Below are 25,562 nucleotides of genomic sequence, written 5' to 3'. Positions count from 1 at the left end.
AACAGGTGATTTCTCTTTCATAGCTGTATTACCGTAATTTGTAAACTAAAACAATTCTAAGAAATCTGTTGCTGGAAAATAATTGTAGTTACCAGTTACCAGACTGCTGTAACGGAAATGTAGAGTGCAAAATTCTCAGTATTAATAGACAAAACCTATGTAGCTGCAATCATAAAACATTCACAGCACTGTTCGTTTGATTTTCATTTCCGTTTTTCCATAAAATATGAAAAAAAGGAAATAAAATATGGCTATGAAAGGAGGTGGATTAAAGCCCGAACTTCCTTTTCCATCACTCAACTTCCCCATAACTGAGTCTTTCTTTGAACTTCCTGAAAATCGCTTTCAGCTTTGGGGTACAGTATACCAAAGTTTTTAAAAAGATTTATATTAAATGGATATTATGAGCCGAGATCACTGATTGCTATTTTTCTGTCTGTCTTCCATGGAGTATAAGAATTTCACACGAATATTCCCTGAAATAATTTTCCTCCGTGAATCTCTCCGGCTTACGCCCGTGCGCATGCCAGTTGCAGTCGTTAGTTGGTGAATTTCTATATCTTTACGTATACCGTATTCTCTACGTTACCAATTTTCGAGCAAATGCTCTAACTATGTTTCTGCTTAGGGGTTTCGAATTAATAATAATTGACTACCTTCGAATTTCAGAGGTTTACGAGCACGTGCGCAGTCTAGCGAATAACTTATTGGGGTAGTCGCAACCAAACCTCTAACCAACTGCTCTGCAACCACTATGTTGGTGGAAAGTAGGGAATAAAAATGAGGACAGAAATGTAGAGTTTCGAAGGAAAATAACGAAGAAAATGAGTAGCTGGTTACGTGAATTGATACAAACCAACGAATTTAACAGTTATCATATCACGTTGAATCTTTCACGGTACACTTTTTTCAAATCATGAAATTAAACTTGAAAGAAAGGCGATTGAAGTGATAACCATAGCAGAAGTAACATTAGACCTCCTCTTCTTTGAATATATGTGTTTACTAACTCATGGAGAGTTCTCCATGAGTTAGTAAACACATATGGGGGCATATGGGGGCACATATGGGGGCCGCGTATACGAGTCTAATTGCTACCTGCACGTGGTGGCATCGCTTTAACTAAACGCAGTCAGGCGTTCGAGTGTACGCATTGGGAACGTACAAGCTATATGATCTGCACTGTTATATGGCGAAAGCTTCCCATACATTGCAAAAAGGTTCTGTCGTCCTGCACACCGCCAAAGCCCATAACCTGAAAGGTCAACTGCCAGAAGGTAGCATGGAATCTTTGGCAACAACCATTCGTTTCGTCACGCTGAACTGCCGAACACTATCGAGTGAACTCCAACAAGCCGCTCTATCCAGACCTCTGCGATATTTCTGTGTGCCTTCTGCTGCACTGCAGGAAACACGCATGAGGGATCGGCCCGTCATCAGCATCGAAAATTACACCATATACTGCGGCGATGCTGATGAGAACAAAGAAGGTGGCTGCGCGATAGCTGTGAGGAACGACTGCGGGATCGCAGAGAACGTAAACTCTGGATCATAAGTGCTTACACACCTACGGAAACCGCTGAGGACAACAGTAAGGACGCCTTCTATGATGAACTCAATGTGTTGATGTCTAAAATACCAAGCTAGCAGGTGGTCATTGTCGGAATCGACGCAAATGCGAAGATGACTCTCGAAAAGCAATCCGATGTGCTAGGAAAATGATACTATGCAGCAGAGCGCATGTCGGACAACGGTGACCAGCTGGTCGACTTGTGCGAACAGACGGGCCTCATCATCGCTTCCACGTTTAAGAGGGATCATTGACGCCATCAGCTCACGTGGCAGGGGTCAACCCTTTTAACGCCTGAAGAGCAGCGCAAGCGGAAGATGAGGACTCTTAAACTTCAGCTCGACTACGTTCTGGCGAGGAACATTCCTCAGTCAGATATCCGAAAATCTAGAGCTGTTTGGGACGTTGCGTTCGACTCCTATCACCGCCCAGTTCTTCTCAGCCTCGAGATACGGTTCCACAAGAGAAACCGAGGAGTTCCTCTTCAACCAAAAGTCGACATGGCAGGTCTGAAAGACGATGAATGCAGAACAAAATTCCGCCAACGTGTGTCTATTCATGTTGGAGTGCGGATCAGGAAAAAGCTTAGCGATGCGGATTCCTTCACAAAGTGCATCCAGGACGCTGCAAGGGAAACGCTCCCGGTTCTATTGCCGCGGAAGAAGTTTGCCTTTGCATCTGCGGAAACAAAATCCACATACAATTCTGTATGTGTTGCGCGTCAACTGCAACAAAACCGCGATAACGAGTAGATGTCAAGAGCGATGGAGTTTGAATTTGAGGAGGCGTGAGTGGACAGGAACCCGCGGAAAGCCTACGCTCTACTAAAACAGTATAGCGGCAAAATGAAAAGATGTTCCCATGTCCTCAACACTGCTAATGGGGTAGCTGTCGGTGAAGCAACCCTTCCAATTTGGAAGGAGCATTTCAAGAACTTGCTGAACCGGCTAGCACCGTCAGCTCCTGAACTCGAACACGTTCATAGACCGAAATATGCGGTTAACGAGGAGCCACCGACCGAGTCGGAGGTCCTGGTCTGTATTCGGAAAATGAAGAATGGAAAATCTGGTGGAGACGACAGGATTAGCTCAGAAATGATGAAGTATCTTCCTCCGTCTGGGATTCGTGAGATGACAAAGATCATCCGTTCAATATGGATAAACGAAAGGATACCTGATTCGTGGAGGCACGCTATCATAATTCCCCTCCACAAAAAGTTATCCGTCACGGACCCAAGGAATTATCGAGGAGTCTCTTTGCTGCGTGTTATGTACAAGGTACTGGAGCGCATTATCCCGGACCGACTCATTAAACATCGCGAAGAAACAACGCGCGACGAGCAAGCTGGCTTCCGAGCGACGATTGACCAGGTGTTCATTGTCAGGAGAGTGATCGAAATCTGGCAGGGGTGTTCGAAGCCAATGCAACTAGCGTTTCTGGACTTTGAAGCCGCGTTCGACTCTCCTCACCGAGGCCGTCTTCCCAACGCACTTCGCGCCGATGGAGTACCAGGAAAGTTGTTCGCTTACTTGATGACATGAATCAACGAACAACTGCTGCACTTCGAACACCAGCCGGATGTACAACATCGTTTAAAGTGGTAAAGTGGAGTAAGACAAGAGGCAGTGGCAGGACCTCTCCTGTTCAATTTCGCAATCGACGACATTATGCGAACAACAGTCGATCAGTGTCCTGCCGACATTGTCTTAGCACCATCTGGGTGCCCCTTGACTAACCTCGAGTACGCCGACGATGTTGTTATATTTGCGGAAAGCAGTACGAAACTTCAAGATGTTGTCAACTTTGTATCGAAGCTGGCTGCAGCCTATGGACTACGTCTACGCCCTGATAAATGCAAGCAGATGTGGATCTCTTCGAGACCACGAACGGGAATCAGGGTGGACGGACAACCGATAGAACTCGTCGATGAGTTCTGTTACCTAGGCTATATGCTGTAGAACAATGGCAGCTACGAGAGAGATGTTCAGCAGAGATGCGCTAAGGCCACTTCTGCATTTAACTCCTTAACGAAATGTCTGTGGTCGACCTCCATCACCAACGAAGTCAAGCTGCGAGTCTACCTATCCGCAATTCGTCCCATCATGATGTACGGATCGGAGACTTGGGCAGCACCATCAACGGTTATGGAGAGGCTTGACTGCACGGAACGAAAGCTGCTTAGACGGCTATTTGGCTACTTTTGGCCTAGGGTATGCCACAATGAAGATCTTTACGCAGAAATTGATGTGGTTTACCGGCGAATGACACGTGGAAGATATCAACATCTTGCGCCGCCTTCGAAAGCGGCTAAAGTAAATCGTCTTCGCTTTTTTGGTCATATATTGAGGAGACCGGTAGATCGCCTTGTCCAACGAGTTCTGAAGAGTTCGTCGGGTTCGAGCTGGAAGAAGCCACCTAGCCGAAAACGGAAGTTCTGGACTGAGGTGGTAAAAGAGGACCTGAGGACACTCGGCGTGGATAGGCAGTTCAGGCGAGACGTAAGGTTTCGCAGAACATGGAATAGCGACGAATGGATTGATTCTGTGCAAGCTCTCGCAGAAAATCGAGAAGATTGGGGAGAGCTGTGTTCAAGGACGGCACACCTCGGCGAAGATGCGGGTAATCGCGTCAGGCGATGACATCAGCCCGCCGATTAAGTCAGTAAGTCAGTAAGTCATGGAGAGTTCTCTAAGGTTCTTAAGGCAAATTATTTACTATTCTTCTTCTCACTGCTGAAATTTCTCCGTACATATCTTCAATTCTGTGCGTAATTGCAGACAATTTTCATATCTTCTAATGTACTGCAGTAAATAAGCTGTTGAACGTTTTGAGAATAATTCAACTTAGAGTAGTTATTGTAGAGCATCCCCGCAGGCTTAAACAGAAGTTCATGAGCAATAACCTATGTACTTGCCCTATGCCGAAGTGCAAGATATGTCCGGATAATGAGGAAAGCAATTGCATGGGCTCGTGTGTTTTTTATCGGTTATTTTTGTAAGCGGTACTGTGATGAATACACAAGATAAATGGCAGCATACACTGTGCTCGGCGCGAAGACCCGGACGGCAAAAGGGAAATCACATGACGCGGCATCATAATGGTGAAGATAATCAAGTTAAGGTAATGATATTGGTGTGTGGAGTAAGGTAATGATATTGGTGTGTGAACCCAGGGTTGCAGCGCGCGAGGTCCTGGAGGTTCTCTTAGAGTGGATCCACTCTAACAGATGAATCGCAGAGAGGGATCCCTCTATATTACGCGGGAACTCGTCCCTTTTCAAGCCTGCTATTTGATTGGGCTAGTCAGCTCACCGAAAGTACTTAGCAGCGGCAGAGAAGCATTCCGATCCTAAGGAACGATCTACACTTCAATTTGTAGCTATGAGATCCAACAGTAGACTTAGGACTTTCTTTGTTGAGCGGGTAGGGAGTTTGGTCGGATAAATCACCTTCCATTTCACCCTTTCGGGCTCTGAAGAAAGCGAACTATCCGGAACTTTATCTAAGAATGGAGGGTTATAACAGCGGTGTCCAGCTCAAGTTAAGAAGATGAATGTTAATTCAACTTAGTTGTCAAGTTGAACATAGTCGGCATCGAGCGTCTCCTCCGGTGCGACTACTAACCGCCTACCCAATCCCACGCTCTTTTCTGTTTTACGCATACACTCACTTCTTTCTTCCTGTCATCATTCGAAAAGACACTGTATTCACCTCGACTGCTGTGTTTTCTGAAAACAAATTTCATGGAAAGAGCGACAGATTTGGGTTTTAGTAAATAAGCCACGACTTGCTGTGCACAGGAGATGCGAGGTTTTTTTCCGCCATTCCCTGGAGCTTTCTAATCAGGAGTAACATGGGTACTTACTGGACAATTATGCAATCCAGTATTTTGCACCTCTAGCTACAAATGAATTGTATTATATTATGCAACAAGGACATCTTTTATGTGTTTCGTACATAATTCGTTTATTTGCAAGCGTTGTCTTGTTTCGCTAAAGCTTGCAGGAGAATTCCAGGACGTTTCTTCAACGAAAAGAAGGTTGTTCCCATGGAAAATCATGTAATTACAGTAATTGCTGAGGCGACACTTAATCTAACTCTTCATGTAGTTGATTTCATTTGTGAAACATAGCGACTAGAGTAAAAAAAAAGTCAAAAATCGGAAAATCCAAAAGAATTATGTAGATATTATGATGCAGTATGATATTTCCTTTTAACAATTATATCTCTAGTTGTCCCTCTCAGATGTGCATCACTAGCCGAATTATTTGCAAAAATTCCCATTGTTTGAATCAAATGAATAATTCATTATGTGAGCTTCTTTAAATCTGACTCATAAAGTGGCCATATCCAATGTGGCAATATCCAATGTGTACCCAGCTGAAGACTGTGTTGCTCGACAAGCACGAAAACCTTCTCGAAGATCCAACGTAGTGGACGGCCCAGAAAAGATCCCGTTCTGTTTACCTTACATATCTGATGAAATGAGCAGAGCGCTACGGGGAAGCGGATCTTCAGAACGACGTGAGGGTTGTGGAAATACCACCACCAAATCTCTAGTGTTCTTGCGCGTAATCGTGCGTATGACCGACTCCGCACAAATCCCAACTGCGTGATTTGCCCGTAAGGCAGAGAGGGATTGCATGGTATCACGAGTAGTATCATATCACGTACAGGTTGGGCGCTGACGATTATATAGGGGAAACGGGACGCCCAGTGGGTGTTCGGGTCAAGGAGCATTTAGATGGACTCGCGAAATCTGAACTCTCCACCCCGCTTGGAGAACGCCGTAGAATAAGCCTTCAAATCTCCGAAATAGAAGTAGAGGTTACTGTACTTCGTTCGAGTCCGTGATCGTAGCCCGCAGAACAGTAAAGGCATTTTGGATCACATTCAAAAGTCCAAAAATGAAGAGAAAGGATAAGTGCATTGCAATCGCAAACGAAATAGCTCCATATCAAAATACGTGCGGTTTTTGATCTACGGGGCGGGCCGTCAGGTCCTTATAAAAAACCTTGTGGCTCATAGTTGTGGTACGTGATGCGTTACCAAATCTAGCTAATGAGATAAGCACTAGCCAGTGTGTTGCTGTTTGAGTTTGCCTACCGTTTCAGTGCTTTTTGTAGGATGATGAGACGCTTGAAAGGATAAATCACTGATGGCTTTGATTTTTTAGGCTCCGACGAAGGCAAAAACGCCGAAACTTTAGCTTTTAATAAATATCAATACCAATCTTGGCCACAGCTCAAGAAAGAGGCTACGTATTCAATATGCCAAGATTCACTGAGCACTTTTTGCACCTATATAGTCGCAGTATGCGCCAGTGAAAGGGGACAAGGAGAAAGTGCCACACAAAAGAGATTTTATCTTTTCCTACACATATTTCGCTTACACAAAAGGTTTAGAAGAGTCCTCTTAGGAAATATTCTTACAAAGTATCAGAAGACAAACTGTCGTGAATCGGAATCTGAATCTGAATCGGTCGTAAGCACTTTATTTCCATTTTTCTAGTTTTTGTTGCTTTGTCTTAATTCCAAATTTCTACTTGGTTGCATTTTCTGACTCTTTTCTTTTCTGACTTGGTCGCATTTTCTTTGAGGCGTGTCGTTCGTCGTTGTACACAGCTCTGCCCAATTTTCACGATCTGCCGCGAGACCTTGCGCAGAAGTCATCCGCTCCTCACTGTTCCATATCCTTACGGCGCCGGCGGCCCGCGGACAGGGGGGCCTCGGCAGGGTCTCCCAAGCTGAGAAGAGTCGACACATCCGACATCCGACTCCGAACGGAAGCCAGCAAGAGTAACCACGCAAGACACCACCGTCTGGCAATCGCGCCCCCAGGCCCCGGCGCGCGGGCGGCGCGTGGGCGCCACGACCCGCACACGGCCCGCCGCTCGACGTCGGACGGTATGGCGACCGCAAATCCAGGTGCAGGTGTCGACCAAGGCGACACCGCACGACTCGCCTGGAGACTGTCTCAGACTTCGTACTACAACCCGAGAACATCCACAGGTCGACCTGTCAGGCTATTCTCAGCTCAGAGCGTTAATTAGTGGGCGGGGGCGGCGTGGTGGGGGTGTGGGTGTCTCTTTCATGTACATCCGCATCCTGTTCCCGCGCGTCGAACAGCTACAGTGTGGCTACCAACGCAGACAGGTGAGATTGGCGGGGCGTGGCGTGCGGGCGTGTGGCGTGGGGGGCGTACACGGGTGTTACGACGTGTAGTGCATTTTGTAGTTTTGCCTGGCACAAAACACACTCCGCCCAAGGCGCCACGACCCAAACGTGACTACAGTCGCGGTACGCCCGTGCGGACACGGTGATTAACCAGGATTTTAGAAGAGAGCTTGGCTTTGACATGAGCGGTTAGAGCAACCAGCCAATGGGGATTTGTAAGCGGTTAGCCACACGATGTCGGTGTGCGGCGCAGCCGTGGGGTACGGGTTACACCTTCCGTATCACCTTAGAATCGGCGAGCCCACCACGGATTCTCCCGGGTACGGCTATCACACCGGCCGCCCCCTTTAGCTCGGCGCCACCTCACAACGACCATCCACCTAAAAGGTCACCCCATTCCGCGCCCCGAATGGCGAGCGTTTCTACCAAAGTATTCACCAAGTTCACCTCCACGGATTTGACGCACAACCTCGTGCCCCCGGGGGCGCCCCCAGCACGCCGCCGGGGCCGCTGCCCCCGCGCCCCGGGGGGTCTGCTACGCCATGCAAGGATATCACTATCCTTGGATTGGCAAGTGGCAGTATGTGTTGATAACATTTCTTTCAACTTCGTTTCCACATCTTTCTCTTTTCGAGCAGTACCAATGAACAAAACTCTCCAATAACAACGAATAGACTACGAATTTAAAAGAAAAAAACACGTTAACCCCTCAGACAGAACAACTTGCCCCAAATCTGAAACTCCGCTTACTATACCTTGGACGTTCTATGAACAAACACTAAAACGCTCCAGCCCCCCCACCCCCACCCCCCACTAAAGCACTCACACAAGCCCTATTCTCCTAATTAACCCCACACAACACCTTGCCGGTCTTCTATCTAACAAAAAAAAAAAGAAATGGAACACGATCGCTATATGTCACAGTTAATTAATTTAAAATCAACATGTAGTAAACAATGGTGCATTTTTTGAATTATTGCTACGATTAGTGTCTGTATTCCGTTCACTGATTTGTAGCCGCAGAGGTCACGGAAAACTGAGCTCCAAAAAATTCTCTCAGAAATGATTTGTTCGGTTGGCCTACAAATTCAATGTCTTTGGCTTCTGATTTGTAGTTTCATTTTTTGCAATGTTTAATCTTGCCATTCCAAAGATCTTTACTAGATATTCAAAGCAGATGACAAATTCTCGATGTTCTGTTGTTATAGAGCTATTGCAAACATAATTACAGGTCATCAAATCGTTCTTTTCAAATGACAGCCAAAAAAAAACAGTAAAAGGAAAAATGAACAGTGTCGACAATAAAAATAGGGTAATTTATTCAAGTAATATTCGATTTGCTCAGTATGATAGTCATGCAGTGGATCTACGTCTACAAAAAGGAGGGTTCAGAGGTTCGAAGGTGGTGACGCAGTCCATCTAACTTGATAAAACTTCGAAATATTTTGAGTATATCCTTATTCTTCTCTATTTCTTTGCATCTCTGAACATATCCTAACTCATCTAATTTTCATTTCCGTTTTCCCGCCAGATATTTTATGAAAGGAAACGAGTCGTTGCCGGAACTTTCTTTCCCATCACTCAACTTCCTCATAACTAAGTCATTTTTCGAACATCCCTGATAATCTTTCAACTGCCGTCTTTGAAGTATGGTATACCAAAGCCTTGCTGCGTCTTAGGAGCGCCTCTCACTTCGGATTAATTATTTTTTCTTATTGTTTTCTCCAAGCTATGAGAAAAATATAATTGTGCGTCGTTCATTAATCGTAATGCTTATTTTCCTTCTAAACTAGCACAGGTCTGGTAGCCTTCTATGGATCCTCACCGAGAAAAAAAAAGAGATAGGTCATCTCTCTCTCCTCTACTTATTCCATTGCATTCCATCATCGCGTAGAGCACCTAAAAGAGGAGAGGAATTTTTGGCAGGTAGTTTTTGCTGGTTTTGAGCTCTCAAAGGAGCGTATAGGAATCAGAATCAGGTCAAGAGTCCATCCTCAGAAAAATTTTTCGTTACTTCCCTGACTCTGGACTACAATGCCACTGTATATCGTATGATACAGTTCTTTAAACTCGCAGGATTGACGAATTTATGCCGAGTAAAAAAACGACCAATACGGCAGCGAGTAGCTGCATTGTCAAGTGGCTTGACCAGTGTTCCAATTTATTTCCATCTTCGTTTCATTTCTTCAATAAAAATTTGCACAAAGTGATCTTTTTGGCCGAACTGAAGCCTCAGAATCTCTCTAGGTCCAGATTCTTTTATTTTTTCTAATAGTTATTATTTCTTTTCGATGTGGTACTTGCAAAATGAGACTCAAACTCTTCCTAATTATGACGAGAAGACAATATCGGAAATCTCGAAAGGTGCCTCTCAATGCTGTCCGACTGTTTAATAAAGAAGATCAAAAGTAGACTTTCTGTAATTTGGAATTTATCAAATATAATCTTCTTTATTATCAGAGTGTTACATAAAGAAATTGGACTAGATAAATAAATGATACGATGATAATAATAATAAATAAATACGTTTTTTTTAAACCACTGAATTTAATTAATTGTAAAATTTGATTGTAAAAGAAGGATCTAAATGAAATTTTATGACAAAGTGAATAAATGAGATTTTGAACAGCTGCGAAAACCAGATGTTTTTCAACTGAAGTAATTTCTTAGTATCTCACTGATTCGGACAGATGATATTAGAACACTGTTTGTTGCGACAATATCGTCTGCTGTAAATTGTGTGAAATTAACAAATCTTTTTTCCCATTTCCTTTTTTAAAACTTGAACACAAATAAAAAATTTTTCTCTAAGAAATTTAGATAGGTGCATTACTCTCGTATTAATTGCGTGAAATTTTTCAGAAAACAATTAATGTTTTTGGAGAACTGTTGCACTTAAGTCAGCTTTACCTTAGTTGCACTTATTTTTTTTACCACAAATTGATCATTGACAGAACGAGCTCTAAGCAACCAGGGCTAACCGACTTCCTTGCCCGATATCGCTTCCTGACTCGTTGGTTTGCTTCTTTATGTCCAAGACCATAAAAATGAAGATGTCATGATCATATTTTCCTTTCTGCACATTGCACTGTGTAAATATCTGTTGGGTTGATTCATAAATAACTTCCTATTTGTTTTCTTTAAATTTATAGTGATTGTAACGTAGTGAGCTCCTCTGCCAACTCCCTCGTTGTTTGACATCGATTTTGTTCCAGTAATAACTTCATAATACTATCCTAGATTTCTAAAAGGAAACCTTTGCACCGCTGCGTCGTCTTTCCAGGTCACATTTCTGAAAAGGAATTTCAGAAAAAAATAAGTAACCGGCCATGTGGTTAGTAATGCTTCACCACACACACTGTATATTTCTGAGCTTTGGCTGCAGCACTACATTGTTTAGATCCCTAAAGCATTACAAGGCGTTGGAGTATTTGTTGACTCTCCATTTTTAAGGTAAACAAAAAAATTGTTCAAGACGTAACGTGCACAACACTAGGCTCTTAACCGAACCGACCGCTGACCGAAGTTCTGCCTGTGTAGCGATAATGAAAGTCCTTTGATGTTTGATCCATTGTATGCGTAAAGAATAACAACAGGTACCATGTACCTTGGCGGAAATTATTTTTGACCCAACCTAGTAGACTTGCAATCGCACCGTATCACTGATTCCGATTGAAATTACATCTTAATCCTTTTTTCTCTCCTATGTTCCAGCTGTTCTTAGCAAGCCCACCTTCACTCGTTGATGGGAAACGAAACAGTGTCATTCCAAGAATCTATTTTCGTCGGGATCACATATTTCCTATTTGCAACGATTTTGTTACTGATTTATATAGTTTACAACCTGGTGAGTCTTTACCTTCGGCTAAGTTTCAATTCAAAATATTGCTCAAGGGTGAGTTTGAACTTGCTTTGTCAATCCTCTTAATTAAGGTTTTGCTCAGAGACTACGAATTCCGGAAGTTACAAGCATTTCGACTGATGATTTTTCTTGGCTTGCTAGACTGCACACAATTGCTTGGTCATATGTCTAGTGGTTTTTTAACAATACGCAAAGACATTAACAACAATTATCCCTATCTTTCTCAAGTTAGTTAACAAAATCTAATAATTGGACCAAGAGAAGAAAAGGGAAAAACATGAAATATAGAGAGAGTAGAGCATCGGACAAACCTTGCGGTAGTATTTCTACTGTAGATGAATTCTTTAAACCTGACATTTTCCAATGGTGGTGGTTAAGATTCAATGAGTTGTAGTAGCCTCGACGGAACCAAACAACCTGAAGTCATTACCTTTAAGAAGGTTTAGGCGTCACATAGGGTTTTGCGCGGTTGCTGTTCATCAAATTGATTTCACTCCTCTTCCAGAATTGTACTGGACTCCTCAGTGCAGAGAGTATTGGCTTCTACGATGTTTATCGTTGCATGACAAGGGGAGATTTGTATTGCAAAATATGGAAGCATTTCTCAGGATTACTCTTCGTTCCAGAATATAATATTTGCAGGTGCTTGGAGGAATACTAAACTCAGCATGGGTTGGACTGTTTCCTCTGACTTTGATCATTGCCATAAACAGGTTTTTAACTTTTCGAAGGACAATAAACGCTGAAGGGAGAATTCCGTGGTTAATGAAGGTAAAAATTTTGCTACACCTGTAGGTGAAGCTCAACAACATTTTATGCCCCCATTTCAGATAGCTGTTGCTCTTAGTTTCTTGTATTGTTTCGGTTTCTGTATATGTCTACTTACGTTCGCGAACGTAATGTATTATCCAGAGAGGTGCTGGTCACTACACTATACACTTAGCAAGACAAAGCAAAGTTAGATATGAAAGACCCGTAAATGCTCATTCTCTGTTGATTTTATAATCAGCAGGTTGCTTGCACTTTACATTTCTACTCTCAGCTGTCTCATTTGGTCTTGTAGCAGGTTACTTACTTTTGTTTGGCAAAATCTACAGTGGTGAAGGGAAAAATTCAAAGAAATGAAGGCCACGTTTTCTGCTAACATAAACCAAGAAATCCTCAGTTATATGCAGAATTTTATTGCATTTCTCGCATTTCAACCAATGGGACAGTTCTCTGTAGTTGTATGTACATATTTCTGGGGAGGATAGGCATCTTTGCAATTTCATTTGATAAGAAAAAATAACAAGCCGTTGTTTAAAAATGCACAGACCAATTTTCTGAGATTTGCCGCGTCTGCGCGCATCTACGTACAACGTCAACCGTCACGAAAACTGTAAACTGTACGTTATAAAGAACATAAAGTCCATGACAACACTTAACACCTTATTTCGCTTTTCGATTTCGTCATTGGTCGTCACATTTGAATTGTTGAACAAATGGAAAAGGTGAAGGGAACTTGCGATAAGAAGTAGCCCTGACGACTCCAAAAGAGGCGAAAGGATAGACGGAATTAAGGACATCGCGGAGATCTCTATTTTGAAATTTGGATTTGACCCATGCAGTGTAGGCATCTCCCGGAGTCAGCATCTTTGGATCCATCCATTCGTGACTGATTCCAGCCACCTATGTCCTTTGCTCCTTCTGTAGCGGACTTGTGGTGTGACGGGATCACTTCATTAGTAGCTAGTGAATGACATAAAGATTGAGTTCTGAGTAACTAAAATTTGAAGCAGTATTATCGTTAACTTTCAGCTTTTCATGGTCTTATGGTTCAAATTATGCTAGTGCTGTTATGTCGGATATTGAGTATTTTGTATCTGTTACCTGCATTGGGTTCACACTTCTTGTCTATATAATGATAGCAGTAGCTATCTATAAGGTCAGTTGACTGGACGATAGGATTGCGTCGAATACATGATTTCAAATGCTTTTTTCGGAACGATTGTGGAATTTTTCAGATGACAAGAGGAGTTGCCTCTATCAAACGCAGAGACATCCATTTGGTGGCTCATGCAGCACTATTGTTTTTCATCCTTACTACTCTAATCACATCTTGGCATTACTACAGTTTTTTTCTGCCTGAGTCAGTGTGGACGTACTTTTCCATCAATACTTACTGGATTTTTTACTGCGGCCTTAATCCCTTACTGTACATTGCATTTTCAAAGTGCGTGAATTTGGAAAGTTTGGTTTTATGAACATCATTAAGACACTGCGCACTGTGCACAACATTTCTCGAGCTTCCCAATGTATTCATCTGTTTTACAATTTTTGTTTTAAGTCCTGCTATCCACTTGTAGTTACGGATTTCAGGAAAGATAAGACCAAGTGCAGTACGTTTTTTTCAGAAAGATACGCACGTCCTACCTACGTTTTGTCGGAATTCCAGTTTTGCAGAGAGACAAGAAGACCATTTCAGTGATCCCAATCACTTCTCACCAATAAATAATCATTATCGTTAATAATACAAGATCGTAATTGGAATGATTGTTTGATGCTTGTTGGTCCTGAACAATGAAATAAAGAAAAGTCCAAGGTCTGTTCTCAACTTGCGACATCGAAGCCAATTTAATTTTAAATATTGTCTTAAGATATTAAGCGACACTTTGAAGAAGTATGTGACCACCTGCTAAGCTTGTGCAGGTGATATTATATATATATATATATATATATATATATATATATATATAACAATGATATTGGTCGATGTAACGTAGTGTCAAGCACTTCATCCTTTTCTCTTCATTAATGGAAATAACGAGCTCCGAAACTATTGCACCGATGAAGCCTATCCTATTCTTTACATGATCCTCATGGCGAGTTAGGAGAAATATGCAGAAGCCGATGACAGAAAGGAGAAAGAAAAACAAATATTAGGATATTTTGGTGAAAAATTACCAAATTACGACTTATTTCGTCGTTACACTGTTAGTTTAGAGTGGTCAGTATTCCTTCACGTGAATTCTTGATTACACTTTATTAATTCACCGATAGTACAGAGAAGGGATTTTTGTTTTTTGAAATTTCGAAAAATTATGAAACAAATAACATTTGTGGGTGGGTTTTACTAGATGATATCTCAGCTTAGTATGGAGCAAACAATAAAACTTGCTTATACATGAACCTGGTAGATTTTCCTAAAAGTCTGCGAGTTCTTTGTATAGCAGAATTGAGGTCGTTTTCTCATAACAGCTAGCATAATTTTTAGCCTGAAAATCAAAAAGGAATAGGCTCTGGTTGATATTTGTATCACTAACGTCATTTCGTGCATTTTCTCACCAATTTTTCACTCCTCGAGCATGGAGTTGTATATACTCGAGAATGTAAACAGTGTAACCTCTCTGGGGTATCAATCCGATAGGATGCACAATGCGTTTGACTGCAATTTGAAATCTTTATGGATGTTGTGAACGTATGTTGGCATATACCATGACTTGCAGGGACCAACTGGTGTATCTGGCTAATGTTTCTGGTGTCAAACTATTGACCCCGAAAGGATGAAAGAATCGGGTTGGTAATCGGGTGGTTTCAAACCACCGATCGATCGTACAGTCACAGTGAAACCTCTTCTCGTCTGCACTACACAAGCTCCGTGCATATGGAAAAAAAAACCAAAAATTATGGAAGACGGATAATTTCCACCTCCCCTTACCTGATGAGAACATTTGGCGAATGATGCTGTTTTTAAGAATTAAGCACTTCAATTTGTAGTTTGTAAGGGAAAAGGTTGCCACTTCATGGGGGGTAGTTATTAGATAGTCGTCCATTAAAGACGGTCTTAAAAAAAAGTCTTTCAGCACTTCAACTCCTTCAATCGATTTGAGTTTCTTCTTTTTTGTCTTCTTCACGTTTATCAGAGAGAATACCCGTGAAGGGAAGAGTATAAATTCAAGCAGGAAGAGAACAATTCATTCAACTATGCTACAATACTACTTTCTTCTCTCAGTGCTTCTCGTTACCACTCAAAGGTGCGTTTTTTCCCTTAGTAATGTCTACTTTTGACTGTCTAATTGATTCTTTCGCTCAAAATTTCAAGTTTTTCTATGTCCTCGCTCTTGCGACGTTCTTAAAAGAACTTCTTCAAGTTCTTAATAAAGGAAACTAGACTGGAACGCAATGTAAAGAACAGAAATCAAAGAAATATCAGCAAATACGTGCAGTAATAATGCATAGTTTTTCTTGTAAGAAGAATCTAGTCAAGAAAGCATGACGAGATGAATGAATTGAAGCATAATTTTAGGGTATGCGCATCGTATCCGGCTCCACCACCCAGCGGTCTGTTACTCTCTTACTCTTATCTAAACTTTTAAAATAACTAGAGTGAAAGAAAAAAGAATCTAGTTAGAATTGACTAAAAATAACTGACCCAAAAGCAAAAGTGGCAACCAGAGTACGGCGAAAACTGCATGAATTTTTAAAAAGAGAGAAATGCACGGAGAAACTCATACAGAAAAACTTGCCAATGCCATATAATTACAAATGGACATAAACGAAAAAAAAAATATCTTAGCCACTATCCCAACATCTGCCTTGTCAATACCACTTATTTCCTCGATTTTTCCACACACTTTTTCCACTATTTTCGTACCAAAGACAGGATTTCTGCAAAAGAATTTCAACTGGCTAGCTTTCGTTTTTTGTAGCTGCAAGTGTACTCTAGTTCAAAATGAACTCTACTTCCTCTCTACTAAATCTAAACAATGTTCGATTTGGTTGCCGGTCCGGTTGCGACCATAAATATCCGAAGAAGTATTCAAATAGAAATGAGATTTAGATTTTTTTAAATGAGATTTCTTCCCGTATGTATAACTTTCTGACATTGATTTGGTTAGGTGTAAAGGGAAAGCAAAGAGTTAGAAACAACAGAAAAACTTCAGTCGAGTCAAGAAATTTAGAATAAATTGCCTCTGCTCTCAAATTTTAGAGATTTTTAGAGCTGAACATTCCAGAGTATGCTGTTCCATACACGACATCGGCTTGTGTGTCATGCGTTGCGCCAGCGAAGATTGTAGCTCCAGCTCCAGTAGTCGCACCAGCAGCGGTTGTTGCTCCGGCACCAGTTATGGCACCAGTAGCCGTTGTTGCTCCAACAACATTTGTAGCAGCTGCTCCAGTCATGGCTCCAACAGCTGTTGTAGCACCAGCACCAGTAATGACATCGGCTCTACTTTCATATCCTGTGGTAGGTTAATTTTCTTCAGTAACTCCTAGTTTTTGTTTCGGTTCAGTTGAATTTATCTGAGCGGTTCACCTATTGAAGAATTTTCTTCCATGAAACCTAAAGGGCATTTTGAATGGAGATATAGAAATCATTGGAGATGTGCTGAAGCTGTAGGACAGTCGCAATATCGACATAGACACTAAAGTCACCTTTATTCCTTTCTCCTAAGGACCCATATTCCAGCACTCGCATTACTACCAACCTCGTACAGCTATTCGCAACGTCGTCAGCTCCTACAGTAGAGGTTACTTTCATAGTTGAAGACTCTCATAATACTACCAAATTATATGAATAGCAAGTTTTCCAGAATCTGGTCACTATTCTGACACATCTATGGTCCACGGCGGTGATCATTACTCTAATGGTTATGGTTTTCCGTGGCGGTCTCCTTACTTTCGCTATGGACTAGCTTACAACAAATTCCGCATGTTTGAAAAGTAATAAAGTAGAGCGAGAGTTGGTCTGTTTACACTCAAAGTGATCATCTGCCTAATATTCTGTTTATCATCTGTTTTACAAGGACATAAACATAATCTTCTGCGTTCTGTTGAGTAGAGTCCTTATTGAAGGACTAGATTAGAAATTGGAAGGAAATTGAGTAAATCTGCCTACGAAGGAACGTAGGCAACTTTATTCACATTTAACATAGACAAGGCTGGGTGTAGCGCAGTCGGCAGCAGATTCCGCTGCATCTACACAATCGGCTGGAGGTCGGCGAGGTCGATTGGTCCTACTGCCAACCAAATCTTCATCAGCTCAGGCACGACAAATTTGTAGAAGATTTGTCTGGGATGATAAGAACACTGGCTTGACACAATCGGTTCCCCCCCGCAAGTCATTGTAAAGTTGGACGCGTGTTCATAAACCTCTAACAATTTTCAAATTGAAGCCCTGCGAGTAGGCGGATTCTCATAAATTGATTAACGCCGTGACTTTATCCTTTGTATGGAGAAGAACGTCGTGATACGAAAACAATCAGATGGCAGTTAGTACAAAACCTAGCACGCACACTGCACGGGACAATTGTGGGGAAATTTGTATGAACCAACCTGCGATGAGTTTACAGTTGACGAGATTGAGAGGTTGAGTTACAGTTTGAGTTACACCTTTGGTTACACATTCTGAATATTGAGCTTTGATGTAAGCACATGTAAGAAGAGAATATAGAGGAAGTCATCATGTTTCGTTTTTTTATTTATTGTGTAGTGTGATAATCCAAACAAGTCGGTTCTGAACATATCATTGGCAGTTTCTTTTTTCAAGAGAAAAATACACGTAAAAATAAGAAAAACATTTCAGAATGCCATAAACCATTCAATAGAGAACTTCTTACTCTACAGAACAGTCCTATTCTGACCATTTAATTTCACTGAGCCCAGCTTTTCCAGTTTCCTGAGCCTTGACCACTGCTTATGGGATCCATGCTGCGCAATGAATGAGGCATGCAAAAATCATAAAGGAACAAAAAGATCTGAAAAGCATGTAGAAGAACATCGAAGAAAACGTAAAAAAAAAACAAAACACGGCATAAAAACACAATCGATTAATGTGAGGAACTTGTTGGAAATGATGTTAAGAACAACAGTGGAGAGAACGCTGTTGAATATTTTGCAGAAATTTTTTGTTTTTAAGAAGAAAACGGAAAAAATGATGCTTCCCTCTTTCCACGTTAATTCAGTTGGTCGGAGTGTTATTCTTTTTTTTCGGAGGGGGAGGGGAAGAGGGGAAAGGCGCCAAAATTCTCTATCTTCATGCACAAAGGAAAACAGGGAGCGCTTATTTTGTGCATTGCTACATTGCTCCTTCCCCATACAAGTCGCCAATCCTAACTTCAACGGATTTATTGTCATATAAAAAAAGCAAAAAGGAAGCAAAAAGCAACTGCAGTTGAAAACAAAAACGTTCTCCACCTGGCACCCCACTTTAATGATCCGAAAAAAGTAGGATTTGATAAAATTAAGAGATCACTATAACATGAGCTTGTAGGATGAGAAATGAGAAAATCTGGCGAGTTCTCGGCGACTGCCTTCGCTCGACATCTGAGGTCAGCTTAGAGGAATCGAAACGGACCATGTGGTCACAGCGCTACTTGTTCACTTCTCTCTATATCTCTCAATATAAGAGAAGGAGAGAAATGATGATTTCGGGTAGATCTGACGGTGAACTCTTTTTAATATTATTAGTCACGTTGATAAAAGTAACACCGACCCACTTACTTATTTTGTACACTGATGCATATCTACCCACAAGTCTCTACCGTTCTTGGAGATCATGGCACACAGATTTTGAATTTGAAAAATTAACTCGCAATCATTTTGCTTCAGCTACTAAATAGCTCGCATACCTTTTGCCTTGTTCAGCTAGTCAACGTTAAAGGCATCACCCCACGAATCTGGAGTGGTACGGATTTCAGGTGGAGTATTCGTATACGTCATCGTAGGTTATCGAGAGGTGGGTGATTCCGTCCATTTCTTGCTAATTGGCGTAATAAAAATGGCACGAAAGATGCGGCGCCGCACAGGGCCGGCGCGCTCCAGTCGAACTCCTAGTGGAAAATAGTGCGCCAGAACGCCCGAAACCGTATGTTCCGGGCCGTTTTTCAATTAGGAAGAAATGGACGGAATCACCCCCTTCTCCATTATTTACTATCCCGTATACAAATACTCCACTTGAAATCCGCACCACCTCAGATTCGTGGAGTGATGCCCTTAATATATTTTGTTATGAGGCCAGAACGCAACCATTTTACGTCACAAGTTAATGTATTTAAGTCCAAGTTGTAGATAGCAGTTCCACACTTCTTTCAACATGGTTACGACTAGTATCTCAACTCTCATCGCTGGTTTGTAGTTACGGGTGTCACGTGGGAACTGAATCTCAAGAAATTCTTTTGAAAGTGATTTGTCTGCTTTGTCTATATATTTGTCTTTGATTTGTCTACATAACTCGTAGTCTCCGTCCGCTGATATGTAGTCACAATATTCGCATTGTCGAGTCTCGCCATTCCAAAGACTCGCTTGGATACTTGAAAAAGACAACAAATTCGTTATGTTCATTTGCTATGCTCTAATTGGGAGTTATCAAGTAGCTCTTTCCAAACGACAAGCATGGGAAGAGGTAGAGTGAAAACAGAGTTAGATGCTACGCTTCCTTTAGTTGTTAAACTACTGTAAATTGTAGCGGTGACAATTTCGATACTCAGAAATCACCTATCGAAAAGTAATTCTGCTTTCACTCAGTTATCTGCATGCTACAAAAAAAATGTGTTGTCTGCTTAAGTGCGAAACTCTCAGTGTCAAAAGTATAATCCAGATGTTATCGTAAAGCGCCTTCAATTTAATTGTTGTTCTTATTTCTATAGGTAGATTACACGCTAATTTTAATAGTGTTTTCTACAATAGTTTTTACATAATAAAAATTCAGTGTGCATATTTCCTCAATGAGAGGGAATACAAAAAAGGAAGTCTAAACAGAAATAAAAGATGCTCTATGAAAATAAAATCCTGTTTTTGTCAATGGCAGGATCCCTTACGACGCATACGGTTGTCACTCTTCACACCAAACCTTAGTTCGCAACAAAAAAGCTCAATCTTTTATCAGTGTAATTCAATGAATGAGAGTATTTCGTGCGTGTTGGACATAATTTAAGGTAGTTTATTTAAATAATATTGGATTTGCTCAGTTCTGAAGTAGTTCTGAAATGAATCTGCGCCTGCAAAAATGGAGTGCAGTGGTTTAAAGTCGGTAAAATAAAGAATAATCTACCTAACTTGATAGAACTTAGGAAGATTTCAAGTATATCCTTATTCTTCTCTATTTTTTTGAATCTCTGAGTATTTTCTGACTCACCTGATTTCATTTCCGTCTTCGCACCAAATGTATTACGAAAAGAATCGAGTCGAAACCGTAACTTTTTCCCCACCACTCAACCTTCCCAAAACTGCTTAACTCGTCTTTTGAACACTCACTGAAAATTGGTTTTCATAACCGTATGCCACAGCTGTGTTGTGTGTTGGGAGCGCCTGTCACTCCGGATTAATTACTTCTTTTTGTTGTTTTTTCCAGACTATGAGAAAGTTATAACTGTTTTGTCATGCTACTCTGTTAATGTCGAAATTCCGTTTGCGACAGAAAACTCAATTTTTTATTTATCTGGCTTAGTAGGTAAATTTTTTGTTCGTCTCGAACATAAAATTAGGGAAATTCACTTGTAAAATATTTGATCTGCTCAGTACGTTAGGGATGCAATGGATGTCATCAACGGAAAGAAGAACCCAGTTATTTAAACGTAGAGCTAAAAAGGAAAGTGAAGTTTTCTGTACAAAAACGTAACTTATTGAAAAAACTTGGAATATGAAACATGGACTTCATTCAAGTAAATTTTTGTTCTTTTTTATCTTTTGAACCTTTTTTGCTTTGTTTTCCTGCTATCCGATATTTTACCTTTGTTCACGCAATTTTACGCTGCGTTTCCCTTCGTTTCCCTTTTTTTTCCAAATTTGTTATGTTTTCTAAAATGTGTTATGTGCATGGGAGAAGCAAATCAAATGTGGAACATCTGTTCCCATCAATAATTAAATAGTTTCTTGGACCCTGATCACCTTGACCACCCTGACTCCCTTTGATCATCGAACTGCTCAAGCGGGCGCCAGTGCTTCTTTCATTTGAACTGATCGCGTGCCAGAATCGCCCGTTGATTTCTTCTTTCGCATAGGACACGAAGAGCATCGAAATTTTTCTCGAAGGAATTTATGAAGCAATCTGACCATCCGTTTGGCGGTCCTCTTGTAATCTGCCTAATACCGTGTAAAAGTCAGTCGCTCACGGCTTTGTTGTGACGGTTGCCATTGATGTGTTCGCGTGTCAGATCCACCTAGAACGGCATAATCCTAGCATCACTCCTTCGATTGAGAGTTCAAGACGTTCACCGCTTTTCCTGCTGCTTGCGAAGTGCTCAGGTATTCGAAGCAAAGCTTAAAGTAGGAAGCACGGTATTGTTAAGGAGGTGAGCACGGAGGAGGGCACAACATCATCTATGTTCTTTCGCGCTCCCTAAGCTCCTCTCCGTTTTCTCCTGCTCATTTCGAGGATTAGGCCGTTCTTCATGTCCGGTTTCTGGTCCAGATAAACGTAGCTGTTCCATTCGGAAATGAGCGAGCCTTTGAGCGTAATTGGATCATTCGTTTCACATGAACTTCTTTTGCAGATTCAGCTGATGAGCGATACCTCCACATGTTTCGCTGCTCTGCTGTTGCGAGATGTCATCAGAACGATATCATCAGCAAAGGGCAGACGGTGCAACGGTCGACCCTTACCCCTTACGCCCATGTCTTCTTATTTCAGCTTTCGCGTTGCGTTCTCAAGAGTACCAGTGAATATTTCAGGAGGAATTGTGACACTCTTTCAGAGCCCTTTCTTTGCGTCGATGATGATATTCTTGTAGAATGACAAAGTTCCGGTGGTGAAGTTACTGTGTAACCCTTTATTACTTTACTGTGTTCAGCAGGAGGATGAAGGTGGATATAACCACATCTTGTGCCTTTGCCATACCTCGCTGAGTTTCGAGACAATTCGAATGTGCTCTACTGTGGCGAATCCCTTTTGAAACCCTACTTGCTGTGACATGGCTGTCCTTCATCTAGCACTTTTCCGAACCTAATAAGGATCACTATTGTAAAGAGTTTTTAAATGACGGATAGTTAACAGATTGGGCGATTGTTGCCGATAGCATGTGGATTTCTTATGCAACAAGGCTGTCTTGGTAGTCTTCCGTTGTTTAGGAACCTTGCATTCCGACCACTAAAGAGTTTCGCCGGAGTGTTGATAAGAACTGGCGAAAGATTATTTAGATGTTCAGATCTTATCCAGTTGGTTCGTACGATTTCCTATCGATATGGCAGCATATCGTATTCGGACAGGAGAATCTCTGGAATGACATGTCCGTTTAACCACAGATGGTGAGGAGGCAAGTGGGCATGGCCGTCTAAGACTCATTATCGCTGCAATCTTTGTACCATCCGGGTTCCGAAGAGAAGTTGCGGGTGAGGGTGGCGAAATTTCGACTCGCATAGCGGATGCTCTTTCGCACCTGCGTCGCTTCAGCCAACTCTTCTGCTCTTCTCTCTTGTAGGTCGCTTTTTGAAAATGCGCTAAATTCTGTTCCAATGATTAGTTTTGAAGTACCACAGCTATGTTTTCTTTGGGAGCACCGGTCATTTCATTAATTACTTCCTTCTGTTTTGGTTTCCAGACTAGGGGAAGGTTGTAACTGTGCGTCGTCCAATAATACTGATCTGCTGCCTTTTTTCTTTCGAAGTAAGCATGTACTTTAAAAATACTTTGAAAATACCTTCGAAAATCATGATATCATGATATATAATAACGGGCTTATTCTGTCAGGTGTGTGTGTGTCAGTCACGAAATTCGAAAATGGGGTGCGACGGGTCCACTGGTGTCGAGTTGTTTGCTCGACTCCAGAAACCTAAAGAAGGGGGTGCGACGGGTCCACCGGCGCCAGATACCTATGGAAAGAGGTGCGACGGGTCCAACAGCGCCCAGATACCTATGGAAGGGAGTGCGACGGATCCACCGGCGCCAGGTACCTACAGGGGGTGCGACGGGTGCAACGGCGTAAGATTGGTGCGCCGGCGCCAGATATCCATAATATGGGGCGCGACGGATCCACCGGCGTCCCGGTCGTTGGTGCGCAATAACTTAGTGCGCATGACGCAAAAGATAAATGGTTGGAGCCTTTTCACAGCCGTGACCACTGGGCGCTTTGCTCTTCACCTTTATAACTCCTCCGCGCGCCTATTTCCTTCTCCCTTCGCCTCAAGTTTGTAGCATGCCGTTCTCAGAAAGTGGAAACTCGCATGCAAACGGCTGTTTAAATAGTAGGAAGATGTTTATGTGACCTGACGTGGAACGTTATCTTTATAAGTAGGATGATGTCTTTAACGTCATTTTATGCCAAAACATCATTCTTTGATAACTGTTGGGGGGAAAACAGGAGGAAAACCCATACTTCGAGTAATGCTTTCAAATTGTATCTATATTGTTCTGGCATCGAAGGAGTGTTTGTAGCTGATGGTCGAATATTCTTCAAATGTAGAATTGACGCGTTTAGAAGGAAAACTCCTTAATCTTTCGCCTTAATTTATAATTTAAAGAAGAGAAGGAAAGCGTTGTTAAAAAAACAGAAATCTAATTTTACAGAAAACACCACTACTATTAACTTTCATTGATCAGTCAAGGGGAGCGAAGCTGAAATCACCGAAAGTCTGAAGTCTGGCTTTAGCCGGACATTCAGATTGGTAGAAAAATAACGACAATGTTCAAAATGCAAGGTTACTTTAAAGAACAAACTGTGACTTTAAGCGTGTGGAAGCGTTCTTGGCTTTGGAAGTCGAGTAATAAGCAAATAGCTTAGGAATGACATTTGTTTCATGAAAATATGTTCAAAAAATGTTTCATGAAGAAGCTCCATCTTTCATGGACTTAGAAGTAAGAGGCATCCAGGCCAGATATCATTCGCGAAACAACTTTTCACACCCGCACGACTTACGAATTTATGCCAAGTGAAGTAGGTTCCATGCCCTGTGTAGTGTGAACAGTTGTGAAGTCGAGTGACTTCACCAAGAGTACACCTTTTCCGTTTTCTTTCCATTTCTTCTATACATTTTTAAAGGTTTTTCTGTTTGGTAAACCGAAGCCTCATATGACTCTCTCTCTGGGCGTCAGATTCCTGGATTTCTCATAGGTGTCTTTGTTTTTGTTGTTGTATTTGCAAACTGCGTCTTAAACTCTATCCAACTATGGCAAGAAGGCAATACTGTAAGTGCTCCGGAAAAGTGCCCTTCAATGTTGTTCGACTTTCTATTAGGGGATCAAAGATAAATTGTCTGTTTTTCGAAAGTTATAACACCGTCTTCGTGACTTTTGGGGTATAACTTCAATAAGTTGGATTAGATAAATACTAGATGCCAATCTTCTGGAATCAGCGAGTTGAGCGAGAAGAAGAACCTGTTCTGAGAGTCTAGCCTATTCGTCTTTTGAAATATGGAAACGTATGCAGAGACTCTATCAGCTTCATCTGAACAACTTCAACTTCATCTGTGTCAGAAGTTAAGAAATTTGGTTTTTTGGGTTCTAAGGTGGTCATTGTTTCTTAGGTTTAAGTTCGGTCATTTTCAACCTTAACGAATCAGTGAATGAAACCTTATGAGACTTATAATTACAAGTATGAGCAGTATTTTCACCAAACATTGTTTTTCAACTAATGTAATTTCTGCAATATCTAAGTGAGTCGATCAGCTTATGTTAGAACTTTGTTTGTTATGAGAATTTCGCAAATTATGTGAAATTACCAAAGTCAGAAACAAATAAGCTCCTTGCGTATGATATCTTAGATTAGCTTATTCTTTTCTCAATAACTATGTAAAAGCTCTTAGAAAAAAAGAACATTTTTGAAGAAAAATGAACTTAGTTTAGTTCTACTATTAAATTACACTCATAGATCATCTACGCAGCAAGCACATCAAGAATACCTGAATTTTCTAATAGCAGTTTCAATTTTCAAAAAAAATTAAGCAACATCATACGACGAAAACAAAAATAAACTTTTGTTTTTCCCTCTTACGGCAACCTTTTGGACCTCTTAGCCAATCCTGTTTATTTCTTTTTTTCTATC

General features: G+C 41.5%; 7 protein-coding genes across 7 annotated transcripts; all 7 read left to right on the top strand.

Annotated features, from left to right (window-relative positions):
- Positions 1–1,189: 1,189 nt before the first annotated feature.
- RB195_015409 (uncharacterized protein) lies at positions 1,190–1,555 on the top strand (the record flags this gene model as incomplete). Its single annotated transcript, XM_064206109.1, has 1 exon — positions 1,190–1,555. One exon carries the CDS (start codon positions 1,190–1,192, stop codon positions 1,553–1,555), a length of 366 nt encoding a protein of 121 aa, XP_064061990.1.
- A 332-nt stretch (positions 1,556–1,887) lies between these two features.
- RB195_015408 (uncharacterized protein) lies at positions 1,888–2,322 on the top strand (the record flags this gene model as incomplete). Its single annotated transcript, XM_064206108.1, has 1 exon — positions 1,888–2,322. The coding sequence occupies one exon, from the start codon at positions 1,888–1,890 to the stop codon at positions 2,320–2,322; it is 435 nt and encodes a 144-aa protein (XP_064061989.1).
- A 93-nt stretch (positions 2,323–2,415) lies between these two features.
- Positions 2,416–3,111, top strand: RB195_015407 (uncharacterized protein; the record flags this gene model as incomplete). Its single annotated transcript, XM_064206107.1, has 1 exon — positions 2,416–3,111. One exon carries the CDS (start codon positions 2,416–2,418, stop codon positions 3,109–3,111), a length of 696 nt encoding a protein of 231 aa, XP_064061988.1.
- Positions 3,112–3,237: 126 nt separating this feature from the next.
- RB195_015406 (uncharacterized protein) lies at positions 3,238–3,528 on the top strand (the record flags this gene model as incomplete). The annotated part of the gene is made up of 1 exon (XM_064206106.1): positions 3,238–3,528. The coding sequence occupies one exon, from the start codon at positions 3,238–3,240 to the stop codon at positions 3,526–3,528; it is 291 nt and encodes a 96-aa protein (XP_064061987.1).
- A 144-nt stretch (positions 3,529–3,672) lies between these two features.
- Positions 3,673–4,209, top strand: RB195_015405 (uncharacterized protein; the record flags this gene model as incomplete). The annotated part of the gene is made up of 1 exon (XM_064206105.1): positions 3,673–4,209. The coding sequence occupies one exon, from the start codon at positions 3,673–3,675 to the stop codon at positions 4,207–4,209; it is 537 nt and encodes a 178-aa protein (XP_064061986.1).
- Positions 4,210–11,490: 7,281 nt separating this feature from the next.
- On the top strand, positions 11,491–17,282 carry RB195_015403 (uncharacterized protein; the record flags this gene model as incomplete). Its single annotated transcript, XM_064206103.1, has 6 exons — positions 11,491–11,592; positions 11,679–11,834; positions 12,250–12,320; positions 13,405–13,531; positions 16,577–16,834; positions 17,181–17,282. 6 exons carry the CDS (start codon positions 11,491–11,493, stop codon positions 17,280–17,282), a joined length of 816 nt encoding a protein of 271 aa, XP_064061984.1.
- On the top strand, positions 15,150–16,843 carry RB195_015404 (uncharacterized protein; the record flags this gene model as incomplete). The annotated part of the gene is made up of 2 exons (XM_064206104.1): positions 15,150–15,162; positions 16,587–16,843. The coding sequence occupies 2 exons, from the start codon at positions 15,150–15,152 to the stop codon at positions 16,841–16,843; spliced, it is 270 nt and encodes an 89-aa protein (XP_064061985.1).
- Positions 17,283–25,562: the final 8,280 nt, after the last annotated feature.

Source organism: Necator americanus, chromosome V, assembly GCF_031761385.1.
Source record: "Necator americanus strain Aroian chromosome V, whole genome shotgun sequence".
NCBI classification, from domain to species: domain Eukaryota; kingdom Metazoa; phylum Nematoda; class Chromadorea; order Rhabditida; family Ancylostomatidae; genus Necator; species Necator americanus.
This window is presented reverse-complemented; position numbering and strand designations above follow the sequence as displayed.